This window comes from Coregonus clupeaformis, chromosome 25 (assembly GCF_020615455.1).
Source record: "Coregonus clupeaformis isolate EN_2021a chromosome 25, ASM2061545v1, whole genome shotgun sequence".
NCBI lineage: Eukaryota > Metazoa > Chordata > Actinopteri > Salmoniformes > Salmonidae > Coregonus > Coregonus clupeaformis.
This window is the reverse complement of record NC_059216.1, coordinates 26,304,545-26,320,657: the sequence shown is the minus strand read 5'-3', so window position 1 is coordinate 26,320,657 and position 16,113 is coordinate 26,304,545. Positions and strand designations below refer to the sequence as shown.

The following is a 16,113-nucleotide window of genomic DNA, read 5'->3' as shown; positions in this document are numbered from 1 at the left end:
TCTCGAATCAAACAGAAAATATGACACAGAACTCTTCTCTCTAATTCAAGTATCAACAGCATAGTGTTTGAAATGAATTTCTTATTTAGGTTGCACCACAAGCTCTGGCAGGAGTCAATGAGATTTTGACTTTTCAGCATTTTCCGTCCAAATTCTCCATCAGCCACTAATGGAAGAGGATTTATACGTGTTGGCTGTCAGCAGAATAATATAATATAATATATACCATTTAGCAGACACTACAGGGACTACATGCGTGCATACATTTTACGTATGGGTGGCCCCGGGAAATGAACCTACGAACTGAACCATACAGGACCACAACTCAAAGTGATGTAGCTGGGGAAAAACCTACACATGTTTAGTGTGTGTGTGTGTGTATGCATATGTGTGTTGTGTGTGATTTTACTGTCAATGTTGTCGTTGTTCTTGGCAAGCTGCTCCAGCTCCCAGCCAAGGTGGGCAGACTCGTTCATGCTCTGTTTCTGAGAGATCTCCAGCAGCATGTTCTCTTCTATCAACTCCTCCAGGCGCTTCTTATCTGTGTCCCGGTCCTGAGAGGGACAGCAGGGTGAGTCAGACGCACACACCAACATATACACAGTTACAGCGCATTCGAAAAAGTATTCAGACACCTTGACTTTTTCCACATTGTTACGTTACAGCCTTATTCTACAATTGATCAAATTAATTTTTCCCCCTAATCAATCTACACACAATACCCCATAATGTTTGGGGAAAAAATAAAAAAATTATAATAAACTGAAACACCTTATTTACATAATTATTCAGACTATTTGCTATGAGAGTCAAAATGTTGCTTAGGTGCATCCTGTTTCCATTGATCATCCTTGAGATGTTTCTACAACTTGATTGGAGTCCACCTGTGGTAAATGAAATTGATTTGACATGATTTGGAAAGGCACACACCTGTCTATATATGGTCCCACAGTTGACAGTGCATGTCAGAGCAAAAACCAAGCCATGAGGTCGAAGGAATTGTTTGTAGAGCTCCGGGACAGGATTGTGTCGAGGCACAGATCTGGGGAAGGGTACCAAAAAATGTCTGCAGCATTGAAGGTCCCCAAGAACACAGTGGCCTCCATCATTCTTAAATGGAATTAGTTTAGAACCACCAAGACTCTTTCTTTCGCACCTAAAGGACTCTCAGACCATGAGAAACAAGATTCTCTGGTCTGATGAAACCAAGATTGAACTCTTTGGCCTGAATGCCAAGCGTCACACCTGGAGGAAACCTGGCACCTACCCTACGGTGAAGCATGGCGCTGGCAGCATCATACTGTGGGGATGTTTTTCAGCGGCAGGGACTGGGAAACTAGTCAGGATCGAGGGACAGATGAACGGAGCAAAGTACAGAGAGATCCTTGATGAAAACCTGCTCCAGAGCGCTCAGGACCTCAGAGTGGGGCGAAGGTTCACCTTCCAACAGAACAACGACCCTAAGCACACAGCCAAGACAACGCAGGAGTGGCTTCGGGACAAGTCTCTGAATGTCCTTGAGTGGTCCAGCCAGAGCCCGGTCTTGAACCCGATCGAACATCTCTGGTAGACCTGAAAATATCTGTGTAGCGACGCTCCCCATCCAACCTGACAGAGCTTGAGAGGATCTTCAGAGTAGAATGGGAGAAACTCCCCAAATACAGGTGTGCCAAGCTTGTAGAGTCATACCCAAGAAGACTCGAGGCTGTAATCGCTGCCAAAAGTGCTTCAACAATGTACTGAGTAAAGGGTCTGAATACTTATGTAAATGTGATCTGTTATTTTTTTTTAAATACATTTGCAGAAATGTCTAAAAACCTGTTTCTGCTTTGTCATTATGGGGTATTGTGTATAGATTGATGAGGGGAAAAAACTATTTAAACCATTTTAGAATAAGGCTGTAACGTAACAAAATGTGGAAAAAGTTAAGGGGTCTGAATACTTTCCGAATGCACTGTATACACACACTGCACTGACATATAGCATACACTGACATATAGCATACACTGACATATAGCATACACTGACATATAGCGCACACAGATGGGCAGACAAACGGACCAATCCCTATTGCACTTCTTACCATCTCCATGTCGTGCAGTTTGGACCTCAGCTGCAGGTTCTCCTTCTCCAACTCGTGTAGTTTGTCACAGCGCCCCCTGGCAGCTCCCAGCTGCTCCTCCAGCATGGCTTTGGTATCCATCAGAGTCACGTTGTCCTCTCTCAGCTCCTGGAAACAAACACAGAAGAAACACAGACAAACTGTCAGATGGAAACAGAGTAGGGTTGACCCCATTTAGTCGACTTGTCGATTGTTTGGTATAGGCTGTTGATTGACAGAGATTATATTTTTTTGGCACACGAGACACCTGTCTGATTCACACCTGTCTCAGTGGACTAATCCATTGAGGAGGCTGCGGGGATGCTACGGTCCAAGAAAAAAGGGTGTGTGGCTAAGATGCACAAGGCACTTACAGTATCTCTCCTGAATGCGCTCTCTCCCGCCATTTCGTGCGCATTCATGGTTTCATAAACTATGTGAATTGTTTGCCCTTTGATTGGTAGTGTCTATCAATTCCCCATTACTTATTTCACCACGGACACGTTGTTTGCAGCGCTCACAACCCATGCTACACTTGTGAGAAACAAGTTTCAGTTTATTTCATTCCATTTACGAGTTTTGTCAATTTATTCATTGTCTTATGTTTGGAGCGCTCCTGTCAACGTTGAATAAGGACGCACACCTGATTACGCATGTAGAAGTAGGCCTAGGCTACCTGGCCTGCGCGCAAATGTAGGCCATAAATGTGTCTGATAGTATTTCTGATTGTCTTAACTCACCACCACTAATGAGCTGTGGAACTTCTCAAAGTATTTTTTTCTTCACCTTAAACAGCAAGTAAACAAAGTCTGTCTTTATTATCCGTTGAGAATGACAATAGTTCCTCAATGTATTTGAACAATTTTCCAGCTCTCTCCCTATTGATAACCACTCGGCATGAATGGGAAAATTGTAATGCTCTGATCCAGTGGAAACATCATAAAATACCTAATTACTTCTTATTCCTTGCACAAATAGCCTACAGCTGTGTCTCTCCTGAGCTCACTGGCGCGGGAAACTGAGGGCCCAGAATATTTTATACAACGTTGGAGGTTTGCTAGCGCGCGCTTTGGGCCAGACTCAGCTGATACAATGTTTCAAGTTCATTGCAGACAGGCCATGCGTAGTCAATGTGATTTAAAGGATATTTATTTTTAAATCAGGATATTTTCTACCTGCAGGCTGCAATGTTTTTATTTGTTGGCTTTATGTAGGCTATTTTTACATTGTTGGCAATGGCAATAGAAGTTAATTTTAGATTTGTATCATTTAGATTTAGTTAGAATTTAGATTAACCACATGACTATGATTTTGACACTATTATAAATTAAATGAAACTGTTCCACGAAAATGTGCATATGAAAATCATAATTGGCAAGCAGATCGGTAGAAATTGTAAAAAATTAATTGGAGCTCCAAATGGAAATGGATGCCGCCCGCTGGTGTAGCCTATTACCAGCAACTTCAGGAGCGTAATGGCAGAATCTGCAAAGGCCAGCAGCAGCGGAAGAAGACGTTTTTCTTCTTCTTCTGGTTAGGCTCTTGATCTCTGGCGCCCTTGAGTCATTTGTGTGTCTTAATGATTTAATCAAACAGCGAACTTAAAGCATCAGACAAGTTCAGTAGATATAGTTGATTTTATTAAAAACACATAGGGTGTGTCTATATATGGAAAAATACAAGTTTACAATTTTCGACCAATCGATTGGTCGAAAGAAAAGATTACTCTTGGTCGACGCAGATGTTTTGCGGGGGTGGGGGACAGCCCTAAAACAGAGGGACATATACATACAGCATGTTCAAGGGGATCAGCCTGAGACGCTGTGCAGATTTTCTCATCTTGATCACATAATGAGTAGTTATTTGGGAAAGCAAGGTGATTTGTAGATTAGCGATTCCGTTCAGTCTGACTGCAATGTAGTCAATATTCTCAGTAAGGAGACAGTGTGAAATATAAATGAGTCAGAGGCTGAGACGGAGACAGTGGGAAATAGTGGTTCAAAGGCCTGCCATTGACAGCTGTGGAGCTCCCTGCCTGGACAAACTCAAAAATGCTGCTGATCAGGAGGTGCCATTGTTCTCCTGTGACAGAGACAGCAGGGGTTCTAGTCAATGTTCTAGTCAATGAAGTGGAACTGATTTGAACCAGAGACATGAAAGACGTGCTGCTAAGGAATATGGGTCTTAATATGCACAACCAATATTAATGTGTCTTGACAGATGAGATAGGCTATACATGTGGATGTGTGTTGATAATGAGAAAAATTAATGCTGTCACTACCTCCATTTCAAACCAAGGTGCATGAATAGTGGAGCAAACAAAGGTATTTTCCTTTTACATGTGTTGTTAATGTACAGCATTGTATTTTATTCTAGCATTCATAAAATTGATGTTGGTGAGTTTAATCAATTAAATTCAATGCTCAGTGTGTCTCACCTCGACTCGTGTCTTGTAGAAGTGGACGTCGTGTAGCCTCTCCTTGCAGCGCGACAGCTCTGTCTCCAGTCTGTCCACCTTGGCTGCCTTCTCCCTCAGAGCATCCACCTCATCCCTGTAGGCACGCACCGACCGTGCCTCCGCCAGCAGCTGCATGTTCTGCGCATAAAAAGACACACTATGGATCTGGTCTGGAGGTTATAATTGCAGAAATGGTATACTGCCGCTACTTTGCAGCAACCAAACAGAGGTGCGTGAATTGTACAACAAACTAGATGTACTGGAGGTTATGGCTAAATAACAGATGACAGATCTTTCCATTTTAGAATTTCCTGATTTCATGTGAATATCCAAAAATGGTAATGAAATGAGAATGTAACATCAGCTAAAATGTTCACTACTGTGAATCTTCTGAAGACGGAATTTCAAAGCTTTTCTAACATGTCATTTGTGGTCAAGATTCGAAATGCCTAGGAGGAAACTTTTTCCTGACTTGGAAAAGAAGGGAAAGTTGGGTTTCAATGTATGTTTACGTAAGTGAGTGAGATAAACAGGGGGAGAAAGTGAGGGAGAGAAACAGGAGGATAGTGTGAGGGGGGGGACAGGGAAGCCGAAGTGAAAAAGAGGAAATCCGCACCTCTTGCTTGAGTTTCTGCATCTCCAGGTCCAGCCTCTCCACCTCATGTTTGGTATCCATCAGATGCTCAGTCTTCTCCTCCCTGGGAGAGACACAGCACACATTAGGTTGGCAAATACATTTATTCAGACATGTATACATTTTTGTAATCATGTTAAGTGTAGTTTATTTAGAGTCAATATATTTTCTGATAGAGGGCTTGCAGTGTTTCTGAAGCTAACATCTTAGGAAATTATTTGTCTTAATAAAATAAAATATACTAAATGCTGAACTGTTATCCCCGACTCTAACCTCTCCCCTTTTCTGACTCACAGTTCCTGTCGCGAGCGTCTCAGTTTGGCTTTAGTGTCGGCCAGCTCCACAGCCAGGTGCTGGCGGTCCTCTTTGGACAGCAGTGAGACGGGTCCGTCCAGGCCCAATGCAGTCCTCTCAGGACAGGGGTAACCCAGGTGATTGGAAGGCTGCTGGGACTGGAGGTAGTCCTTCTCCTGGGTCAGCTCCACGATCACCTGGAGGAGGGCGGAGAAGAACTCTGTCAGTCTATTGGCTGTGCATAGAAAGGGCACAAATCAAGTCTGCATGACAGTAATGTCCATATCATGTACAGATGCATTTTTTAAACATATTGTGGGTAATACAGTTGATTTGGGTGTGTTTCAGACTAGTTCTGTGTTCGATACCAACCTCTGCACATTCATCTCTTTCATCTATGAGTTTGCGGAGGTGCAGGGCCATGTTACGGGACAGGGGTTCGAGCTCCTCAGGGGGCATGTCTGGCAGCTCCAGCCACTGCATGTCCAACACATTCTCCTGGTTATGGGTCACCTGAAGGGGTAGACAGACAATATAACAACAATGTAAACAGGAATGCCATAAGTTCTGCATTGAAACCCAATACATGTGTAATAACAGTGCCATCTCCCTTGTATTTCTGAATCTGTGCAGCGAAATATAACAATATTGTCAAAAGGAATATAGTACTGTAGGCCTGGGAATAAGACTTGTATGTGTCTGTATGTGAAGATGCATAGTACATGTGAGAAAAATATTCACTATAAACAAATTGACGAACACGCATGAACAGGATTGCCTAAATGTCAATGGAAATGTCATACTGTTAAAGTGTAGGCCTAGGAGTAAGACCTGAATATGTCTTTACTTTATTAGATTTATTTGACAGGGATAGTGCACATAAATCAATGTTTCTGTAAATGTGCCAGATTTAGCCAGATGCCAAATTTTCAGCAGTATTCACAAGGCGTACCTGAAGATAACGTGAGAAAACAATTCACTACAAAAAAGGAAGGGCTGATGCGCATGAACATGTGTGCCTGCTTTGACGTGAACACACCTACACCTGCACTACTCACCTCTTGAATGTGGGAGACGATGGCTGCCTGCTTCTCGATGTCGAGCAGTTTGATTTTCTCAATGATCTCTTCTTTCCTCTCACACTGCAGAGGAAGTAGCAATGACAGGCACTTCTATCAGATACCTATAGGTCACGACTATAAACTATCAGAAAGACATTTTGATTAAGATTTGGTTCTCACATTCTCTATTGAACACAAAGGACTGGGTGTTTGAATGGTCATAAATATGAATAAGCCATATGAAAAGAAGAAGGTTCTAAATCTTATAGAAATACTGTATGGGGTAATGTGGAGGACTTGAGGCAGCACAGACTCGAGTAATTACCATTCAATTAAATGGAGAGAAAACAATTATAAGAGGTATAGATAATGCATCGACTTAGAAAATGAATTCCATCTATGCTTGACGTTGACATTTTTTTATGTATCGGAAAAATACCTGAGGAAAAGTTAACAACTAGTCAACACTTCATCTCTCTCTCTATCCCGCTTTTTCCCAAGAACAAGAAAAACCAGTGCAGTGTAACATAGAGAAAAGAGAGAGAGAGGCCAGGGGATTGGAGGGAATGAAAACAATAGTGTACAGAGCTGAAGTGAGAGAGATATCAGAGCCACGGGAATGGAACAGCCTCTGGTATAGGTACAGGTGGGTGGGCCCTGCACTATTTAACCCTTTATCTCTCTGAGCCTCTGACATGCGCTGTGATATTGGTGCTACAATGGACATGTCGATTTCAAAAGAGAAATTAATCTCATAAAACATTTGAGGGCCATCTTGAATTGATTCATAAAATGTTGATAAGATAACAGGCCATTGCTGTTGCACTGAAGGCGACTGTTATCAGTTTCAGTTAATACAGGGATGCGTTCTAACATGTAAAGTTATGCCAATGCAGCTTCACTTCCTGGTGTGATCAGGTGCCAGGTAGACTAGCGGTTAGAGCGCTGGGCCAACCGAAAGGTCGCTGGTTCAAATACCTGAGACGACAAGGTGAATAAAATCTGTTGATGTGCCGTTGAGCAAGGCAATTATGTTTCACCGAGTCGTGGCTGAACGACGACATGGACAACATACAGCTAGCGGGCTATCCGCTACATCGGCAGGATAGAACGGCTGACTCAGGTAAGACAAGGGGTGGCGGTCTGTGTATATTTGTAAACAACAGCTGGTGCACAAAATCAAATACTAAGGAAGTCTCGAGGTTTTGCTCGCCTGAGGTAGAGTATCTTATGATAAGCTGTAGACCACACTATTTACCAAGAGAGTTTTCATCTATATTTTTCATAGTTGTCTATTTACCACCACAAACCAATGCTGGCATTAAGATTGCACTGAATGAGCTGTATAAGGCCATAAGTCAACAGGAAAACGCTCATCCAGAGGCAGCGCTCCTAGTGGCCGGGGACTTTAATGCAGGGAAACTTAAATCCGTTCTACCTAATTTCAACCAGCATGTTAAATGTGCAACCAGAGGAAAACAAACTCTAGACCACCTTTACTCCACACACAGAGACGCATACAAAGCTCTCCCTCGCCCTCCATTTGGCAAATCTGACCATAACTCTATCCTCCTGATTCCTGCTAATAAGCAAAAACTAAAGCAGGAAGCACCAGTGACTCGGTTAATAAAAAAGTGGTCAGATGACGCAGATGCTAAGCTACAGGACTGTTTTGCTAGCACAGACCGGAACATGTTCCGGGATTCTTCAGATAGCATTGAGGAGTACACCACATCAGTCACTGGCTTCATCAATAAGTGCATCGATGATGTCGTCCCCACAGTGACCGTACGTACATACCCCAACCAGAAGCCGTGGATTACAGGAAACATCCGCACTGAGCTAAAAGGGTAGAGCTGCCGCTTTCAAGGAGCGGGACTCTAACCCGGACGCTTATAAGAAATCCCGCTATGCCCTCCGACGAACCATCAAACAGGCAAAGAGTCAATACAGGACTAAGATTGAATCGTACTACACCGGCTCTGACGCTCGTCGGATGTGGCAGGGCTTGAAAACTATTACAGACTACAAAGGGAAGCACAGCCGCGAGCTGCCCAATGACACAACACTTCCAGACGAGCTAAACCACTTCTATGCTCGCTTCGAGGCAAGCAACACTGAAGCATGCATGAGAGCACCAGCTGTTCCGGATGACTATGTGATCACGCTCTCCGTAGCCGATGTGAGTAAGACTTTTAAGCAGGTCAACATTCACAGACGGATTACCAGGACGTGTACTCCGAGCATGTGCTGACCAACTGGCAAGTGTCTTCACTGACATTTTCAACATGTCCCTGACTGAGTATGTAATACCAACATGTTTCAAGCAGACCACCATAGTCCCCGTGCCTAAGGACTCTAAGATAACCTGCCTAAATGACTACCGACCCGTAGCACTGACGTCTGTAGCCATGAAGTGCTTTGAAAGGCTGGTCATGGTTCACATCAACACCATTATCCCAGAAACCCTAGACCCACCCCCATTTGCATACCGCCCCAACAGATCCACAGATGATGCAATCTCTATTGCACTCCACACTGCCCTTTCCCACCTGGACAAGAGGAACACCTACGTGAGAATGCTATTCATTGACTACAGCTCAGCGTTCAACACCACAGTGCCCTCAAAGCTCAACAATAAGCTAAGGATCCTGGGACTAAACACCTCCATCTGCAACTGGATCCTGGACTTCCTGACGGGCCGCCCCCAGGTGGTAAGGGTAGGTAACAACACATCTGCCACTGATCCTCAACACGGGGGCCCCTCAGGGGTGCGTGCTCAGTCCCCTCCTGTACTCCCTGTTCACCCATGACTGCATGGCCAGGCACGACTCCAACACCATCATTAAGTTTGCCGACGACACAACAGTGGTAAGCCTGATCACCGACAACGATGAGACAGCCTATAGGGAGGAGGTCAGAGAGCTGGCCGTGTGGTGCAAGGATAACAACCTCTCCCTCAACGTGACCAAGATAAAGGAGATGATTGTTGACTACAGAAAAAAAAAGAGGATTGAGCACGCCCCCATTCTCATCGACGAGGCTGTAGTGGAACAGGTTTGAGAGCTTCAAGTTCCTTGGTGTCCACATCACCAACAAACTATCATGGTCCAAACACACCAAGACAGTCGTGAAGAGGGCACGACAAAGCCTATTCCCCCTTAAGAGACTGAAAAGATTTGGCATGGGTCCTCAGATCCTCAAAAAAATTCTACAGCTGCACCATCGAGAGCATCCTGACTGGTTGCATCAGCCCCTGGTATGGCAACTGCTTGGCCTCCGACCGCAAGGCACTACAGAGGGTAGTGCGTACGGCCCAGTACATCACTGGGGCCAAGCTTCCTGCCATCCAGGACCTCTATACCAGGCGGTGTCAGAGGAAGGCCCTCAAAATTGTCAAAGACTCCAACCACCCTAGTCATAGACTGTTCTCTCTGCTACCACACGGCAAGCGGTACTGGAGTGCCAAGTCTAGGTCCAAAAGACTTCTCAACAGCTTCTACCCCCAAGCAATAAGACTCCTGAACAGCTAATCATGGCTACCCGGACTATTTGCACTGCCCCCCATTCCCCATCTTTTTACGCTGCTGCTACTCTGTTAATTATTTATGCATAGTCACTTTAACTCTACCCACATGTACATATTACTTCAACTACATGAACTAGCCGGTGCCCCCGCACATTGACTCTGCACCGGTACCCCCCTGTATATATAGCCTCCCTACTGTTATTTTATTTGACTTCTGCTCTTTTTTTCTCAAGTTTGTTGTTTTATTCTACTTTTTTATTTAAAATAAATGCACTGTTGGTTAAGGGCTATAAGTAAGCATTTCACTGTAATGTCTGCACCTGTTGTATTCGGCACATGTGGCCAATAAAATTTGATTTGATAATTTGCTCCAGGTGCGCTGTATGGCTGACCCTGTAAAACAACACATTTCACTGCACCTATCCGGTGTATGTGACAATAAACATATACAGTATATATCTATACACATACATATATACACAATCACTGTATAAATGTTTGCCAAGGCAGAAAGTCACATATCCCTGTATTGTACAGTAAACTGACTAACTGCCTCTACACAGACTCACAAGGGAATTAATTCTACAGTAGGCCTACCTGGTTGGCTCAATTAGGAGGGGTTGTTCATGTTTTGTAATTGTAACTTTATTCATTCAGATTATCATTGAGATCAAATCTATTTTGCAAGAAAGATCTGTTGAAGATGTTATAAAAGGCTATGTTACCTGTACAGCACAGCCTAGGATCAACAGCAGCAGTCTCTTCACCTCCTCCATACCCTTGCCTGTTGAAGATGAAAGATGAAGACATACCTGATTAAAACACCCTTTCCTTTTAGCCGATTGATTCCAATCAGACCAACTCCTTGAATGCCCTACTCCTTGATGTGTAAAAAAAAATCTCTGGAGGACATCTTGAAATTAAGACATTTTTGTTTTTATGAATTATTACGATATACAGTGCCAATCTCCCGAGTGGCACAGTGGTCTAAGGCCCTGCATCGCAGTGCTAGCTGTGCCACTAGAGATCCTGGTTCGAATCCAGGCTCTGTCGTAGCCGGCCACGACCAGTAGATCCATGGGGCGGCGCACAATTGGCCCAGCGTCGTCCAGGGTAGGGGAGGGAATAGCCGACAGGGATGTAGCTCAGTTGGTAGAGCATGGCGTTTCAATGCCAGGGTTGTGGGTTCGATTCCCACGGGAGGCCAGTATAAAAAAATAAAATGTATGCACTCTAACTGTAAGTCGCTCTGGATAAGAGTGTCTGCTAAATGACGTGTAAATGTCTTTAGAAAGTATTCATACCCCTTGAATTATTCCACATTTTGTTGTGTTACACCCTGAATTCAACATGGATTAAGTCGATTTTTATCTCATCCACCTACGCACAATACCCCATAATGACGAAGTGAAAACATGTTTAGAGAAATGTTTGCAAATGTATTGAAAATGAAATAGAGAAATATCTAATTTACATAAGTATTCATACCCCTGAGTCAATACATGTTAGAATCACATTTGGCATCGATTACAGCTGTGAGTCTTTCTGGGTAAGTCTCTTAGAGCTTTGCACACCTGGATTGTACAATATTTGCACATTATTCTTTTAAAAATTCTTCAAGCACCGTCAAGTTGGTGGTTGATCATCGCTAAACAGCCATTTTCAAGTCTTGCCATGGATTTTAAAGCCGATTTAAGTCAAAACTCTAACTAGGACACTCAGGAACATTCAATTAGAAAACCTCCCTGGTCTTTGTGGTTGAATCTGTGTTTGAAATTCACTGCTTGACTGAGGGACCTTACAGATAATTGTGTGTGTATGGGGTACAGAGATGAGGTAGTCATTCAAAAATCATGTTAAACACTTTTATTGCACACAGAGTGAGTCCATGCAACTTATTATATGACTTGTTAAGCATATTTTTACTCCTGAACTTATTTAGGCTTGCCATAAAAACGGTTGAATAGTTATTGAGTTATGACATTTCAGCTTTTCATTTAATACATTTTAAAAAACATAATTCCACTTTGACATTATGGGGTATTGTGTGTAGGCCCGTGACACAAAACCTCAATTTAACCCATTTTCAATTCAGGCTTTAACACAACAAAATGTGGAAAAAGTCAAGGGGTGTGAATACTTTCCGCAGGCACTGTATTGCCAATTTCGACTTGGCAGCTGGCCTATCTAGTGGAAATCGCTCAGCTCTGCCTCCAGGACAAGATTCATCCCAATATACGTCAACCTGCCAGGCAGGCAGCAAATCCCAAATGACAGTTTTGTGGACCTCTCCCATCCCCCCAGTTCTTACACCAGTGGGCTGGAAGAACTCTCCCATCGCTGTTGGTTAGGAGCCATCAGTTAGTGGGTCAATCTTTAAAATCAGCCACAGCTCAGGATTATCTTTGGGTGTTTTTGTGGATGTAGCAAGCGTTTATTAAAAAAGGTATTTACCATTTCTTTTTGTTTGTCTGGGATCAGCTGTGTGTTAGTATGTGTGTGTGTGTGTGTGTGTGTGTGTGTGTGTGTGTGTGTGTGTGTGTGTGTCCTTGGTCCTGGAAAGGACTTCAAAAAGCTTGATCAACACTCTGGGGAAAGGGCAACAGGGTTGCCATGGAGACCCTGCCTGCGACCCAGCCCTGCCCTTATTCCATTGAGACCAACTAAGAAGACAAAAGGGCAGGCAGTGGTGTAACCCTGAACTGAACATAGGAACTCATGGAAAAGCTAACTTCCTGAGGCCATTCCATACAAACATAACATAACGCATCCATCCACACACAATAATATTAACACACACCCCATTAACCACTATTGAAATTCAGTTCACATACAGTGGCTTGGGAAGGTATTCACCCCCCTTGGCTTTTTTTCTATTTTGTTGCTTACAACCTGGAATTAAAATTGATTTTTTGGGGGGTTTGTATCATTTGATTTACACAACATGCCTACCACTTTGAAGATGCGAAATATATTTTGTGGTGAAACAAACAAGAAATAAGACAAAAAAACAGAAAACTTGAGCGTGCTTAACTATTCACTCCCCCCCCCCAAAGTCAATACTTTATAGAGCCACCTTTTGCAGCAATTACAGCTGCACGTCTCTTGGGGTATGTCTCTATAAGCATTTTTCAACGCAAAACTGCTCCAGCTCCTTCAAGTTGGATGGGTTCCGCTGGTGTACAGCAATCTTTAAGTCATACCACAGATTCTCAATTGGATTGAGGTCTGGGCTTTGACTAGGCCATCCCAAGACATTTAAATGTTCCCTTTAAAACCACTCGAGTGCTGCTTTAGCAGTATGCTTAGGGTCATTGTCCTGCTGGAAGGTGAACCTCCGGAAGACTGAATCAGGTTTCCCTCAAGAATTTTTCTGTATTTAGCGCCATCCATCATTCCTAAATTCTGACCAGTTTCCCAGTCCCTGCAGATGAAAAACATCCCCACTGCATGATGCTGCGACCACCATGCTTCACTGTGGGGAAGGTGTTCTCGGGGTGATGAGAGGTGTTCGGTTTGCGCCAGACATAGCATTTTCCTTGATGGCCAAAAAGCTCAATTTTAGTCTCATCTGAGCAGAGTACTTTCTTCCATATGTTTGGGGAGTCTCCCACATACCGTTTGGCGAACACCAAACGTGTTTGCTTATTTTTTTCTTTTTCTGGCCACTCTTCCGTGAAGCCCAGCTCTGTGGAGTGTACGGCTTAAAATGGTCCTATGGACAGATACTCCAATCTCCGCTGTGGAGCTTTGCAGCTCCTTCAGGGTTATCTTTGGTCTCTTTGTTGCCTCTCTGATTAATGCCCTCCTTGCCTGGTCCGTGAGTTTTGGTGGGCGGCCTTCTCTTGGCAGGTTTGTTGTGGTGCCATATTCTTTCAATTTTTTAATAATGGATTTAAATAGTGCTCCGTGGGATGTTCAAAGTTTCTGATATTTGTTTATAACCCAACCCTGATCTGTACTTCTCCACAACTTTGTCCCTGACCTGTTTGGAGAGCTCCTTGGTCGTCATGGTGCCGCTTGCTTGGTGGTGCCCCTTGCTTAGTGGTGTTGCAGACTCTGGGGCCATTCAGAACAGGTGTATATATACTGAGATAATGTGACACTTAGATTGCACACAGGTGGACTTTATTTAACTAATTATGTGACGTCTGAAGGTAATTGGTTCCACCAGATCTTATTTAGGGGCTTCATAGCAAAGGGGGTGAATACATATGCACGAACCACTTTTCCGGTATTTATTTTTCTGAATTTTTTGAAACAAGTAATTTTTCACTTCACCAATTTGGGCTATTTTGTGTATGTCCATTACATGAAATCCAAATAAAAATCAATTTAAATTACTGTAATGCAACAAAATAGGAAAAATGCGAAGGGCGATGAATACTTTTGCAAGGCACTGTACCAAGGCTGGCTTACAGCAAAAGCCTCCCAACAACCCCACCAATCTCAATGTTAGACCACTATTGTTCTTGATTGCTAAACACGTTTTCATACGGGACCAATCAAGAGGCCTAGATCTAGATAACTTGGCTCCCGGCAGGAAAATAGAAATCAGCCACATGGGTCCTGATAAAAAGTTATGTATGTGTCTGACAGACAGTTGCAGGAACCAACATGCAAAACAAGCGTGCTGGCGGCAGGGTAGTGGCCCAACCCATGAAAGGTCTAGCCGCCGGGAGGAGAAGGAACAACTGTCTGGCGGTGAAGCTGAACACTTTAAACATGACGTTATTATCCTGGAGATACTCTACTCTCACGCCAGCACAGTTACAAAAGCCATAGAAATAACTGGTCTGGTGTTCCTTTTGTTCATTCATGCATACAGTACAGAACTGTACTGCAAGTACATTCATGAACTACATACTGTGTGTGGGATGTGGGGTATTAGCTTTATGGAGTCATCTAGCTAGGTGGAGTTGCAAAAGTCATAAGGGACAGAGGCGGCATGAACCACACTAGCTAGATGTAATCGCTCATTACAGAGTAGTGTATAGTGTGTATATATATGGTTCTGGGTTCAGAGATTATATTCGATGAGGAAACAAAAACAATTATTCCTTCTGGTAAAAGTTTAGTTGTTACTAATCAGACTAGATGGTCCCATCAAGGCTAAATATACCATAGTAGCCTTAGGTGAACTATCCCCCAGCTATACCTGTATCTTGCGGACAACAGGCCTCTATCTGACCTCTCCACACCCACTATATCAGGTCTGACGGTCTCCATAGCCACACATACGCACAGCTAGCCATATAAGGTCTATCCTGGCGAGGTTGTCGACACCAGGCCGGAGAGCCCACACACTCAGCACTCTCCATGGCCTGATTAGCCTCCTACAGACTGAAGGGCTCCAATGGACTTTTCCTGCCTTTCCCACTTCCTGACTGACCCCAGAAAAAGGCCACAACATGTGCATCCTTCCCACCCCAACAGGCCCTCATACAGTACAGTATCTGGACTGAGATTGCAAGGGAATATATAAAGGCATTTGTAAGCACTTGTTGTGAGTGTGAACAAGAGATGATGGGGACCCATAACTTAATCTTGCACTAGCCAGCTAGCCAACTGGATTTAGAGGCGTAGCTACCTGAGGCTTGTTGTAAGTTTGTGAACAAGAGAATGAGCACCACAGTACCTGAGAGGGGGTCCTTAGCGATGGTCAGCACATTAGGCAGGGTCATCAGGATGAGCTGCTGGAGACTCTCCTGAAAACACAGAAGAGAACATACCGGGTTAAGTAAGAGCAGGACCAGAGGAAAGAAACCATAGCAGCAGAAGTCCTGTGTGCCTTCCTGCCTGTCTGCATGCATCTGTTGACTTTTAAGGCAGTGCAGGGGTTAACTAGGCTAACTAATAAAGCCACAGCCTCCAGCTAGAACAGAACAGGAAGCTTCCACCAGCATGAATATGAAGGGTGAGGTCGCTAACAGAGCTTTAACAGGGACCCACAGCAAGGTGGGAAAGGGAAACATGTATTAACAAACAAACAGGAAATCTTGATGGAAAGGAGGCCCATTTTCAGCATGTTTGGGG

The 16,113-nt window shown here is 43.8% G+C and overlaps 1 protein-coding gene across 1 annotated transcript in view; it reads right to left on the bottom strand.

Moving 5' to 3' along the window:
* LOC121538921 (protein Daple) overlaps positions 1–16,113 on the bottom strand; it is a 74,475-nt gene that overhangs the window by 32,821 nt on the left and 25,541 nt on the right. Inside the window, exons 4-12 of the mRNA XM_045207540.1 lie at positions 15,716–15,785; positions 10,803–10,861; positions 6,546–6,629; positions 5,860–6,000; positions 5,488–5,684; positions 5,176–5,257; positions 4,539–4,697; positions 2,084–2,230; positions 410–554 (exon numbers count right to left, since the gene is read on the bottom strand). Coding sequence (XP_045063475.1) covers positions 410–554; positions 2,084–2,230; positions 4,539–4,697; positions 5,176–5,257; positions 5,488–5,684; positions 5,860–6,000; positions 6,546–6,629; positions 10,803–10,861; positions 15,716–15,785 — 1,084 coding nt within the window. The remainder of the gene's footprint in view (positions 1–409; positions 555–2,083; positions 2,231–4,538; positions 4,698–5,175; positions 5,258–5,487; positions 5,685–5,859; positions 6,001–6,545; positions 6,630–10,802; positions 10,862–15,715; positions 15,786–16,113) is intronic.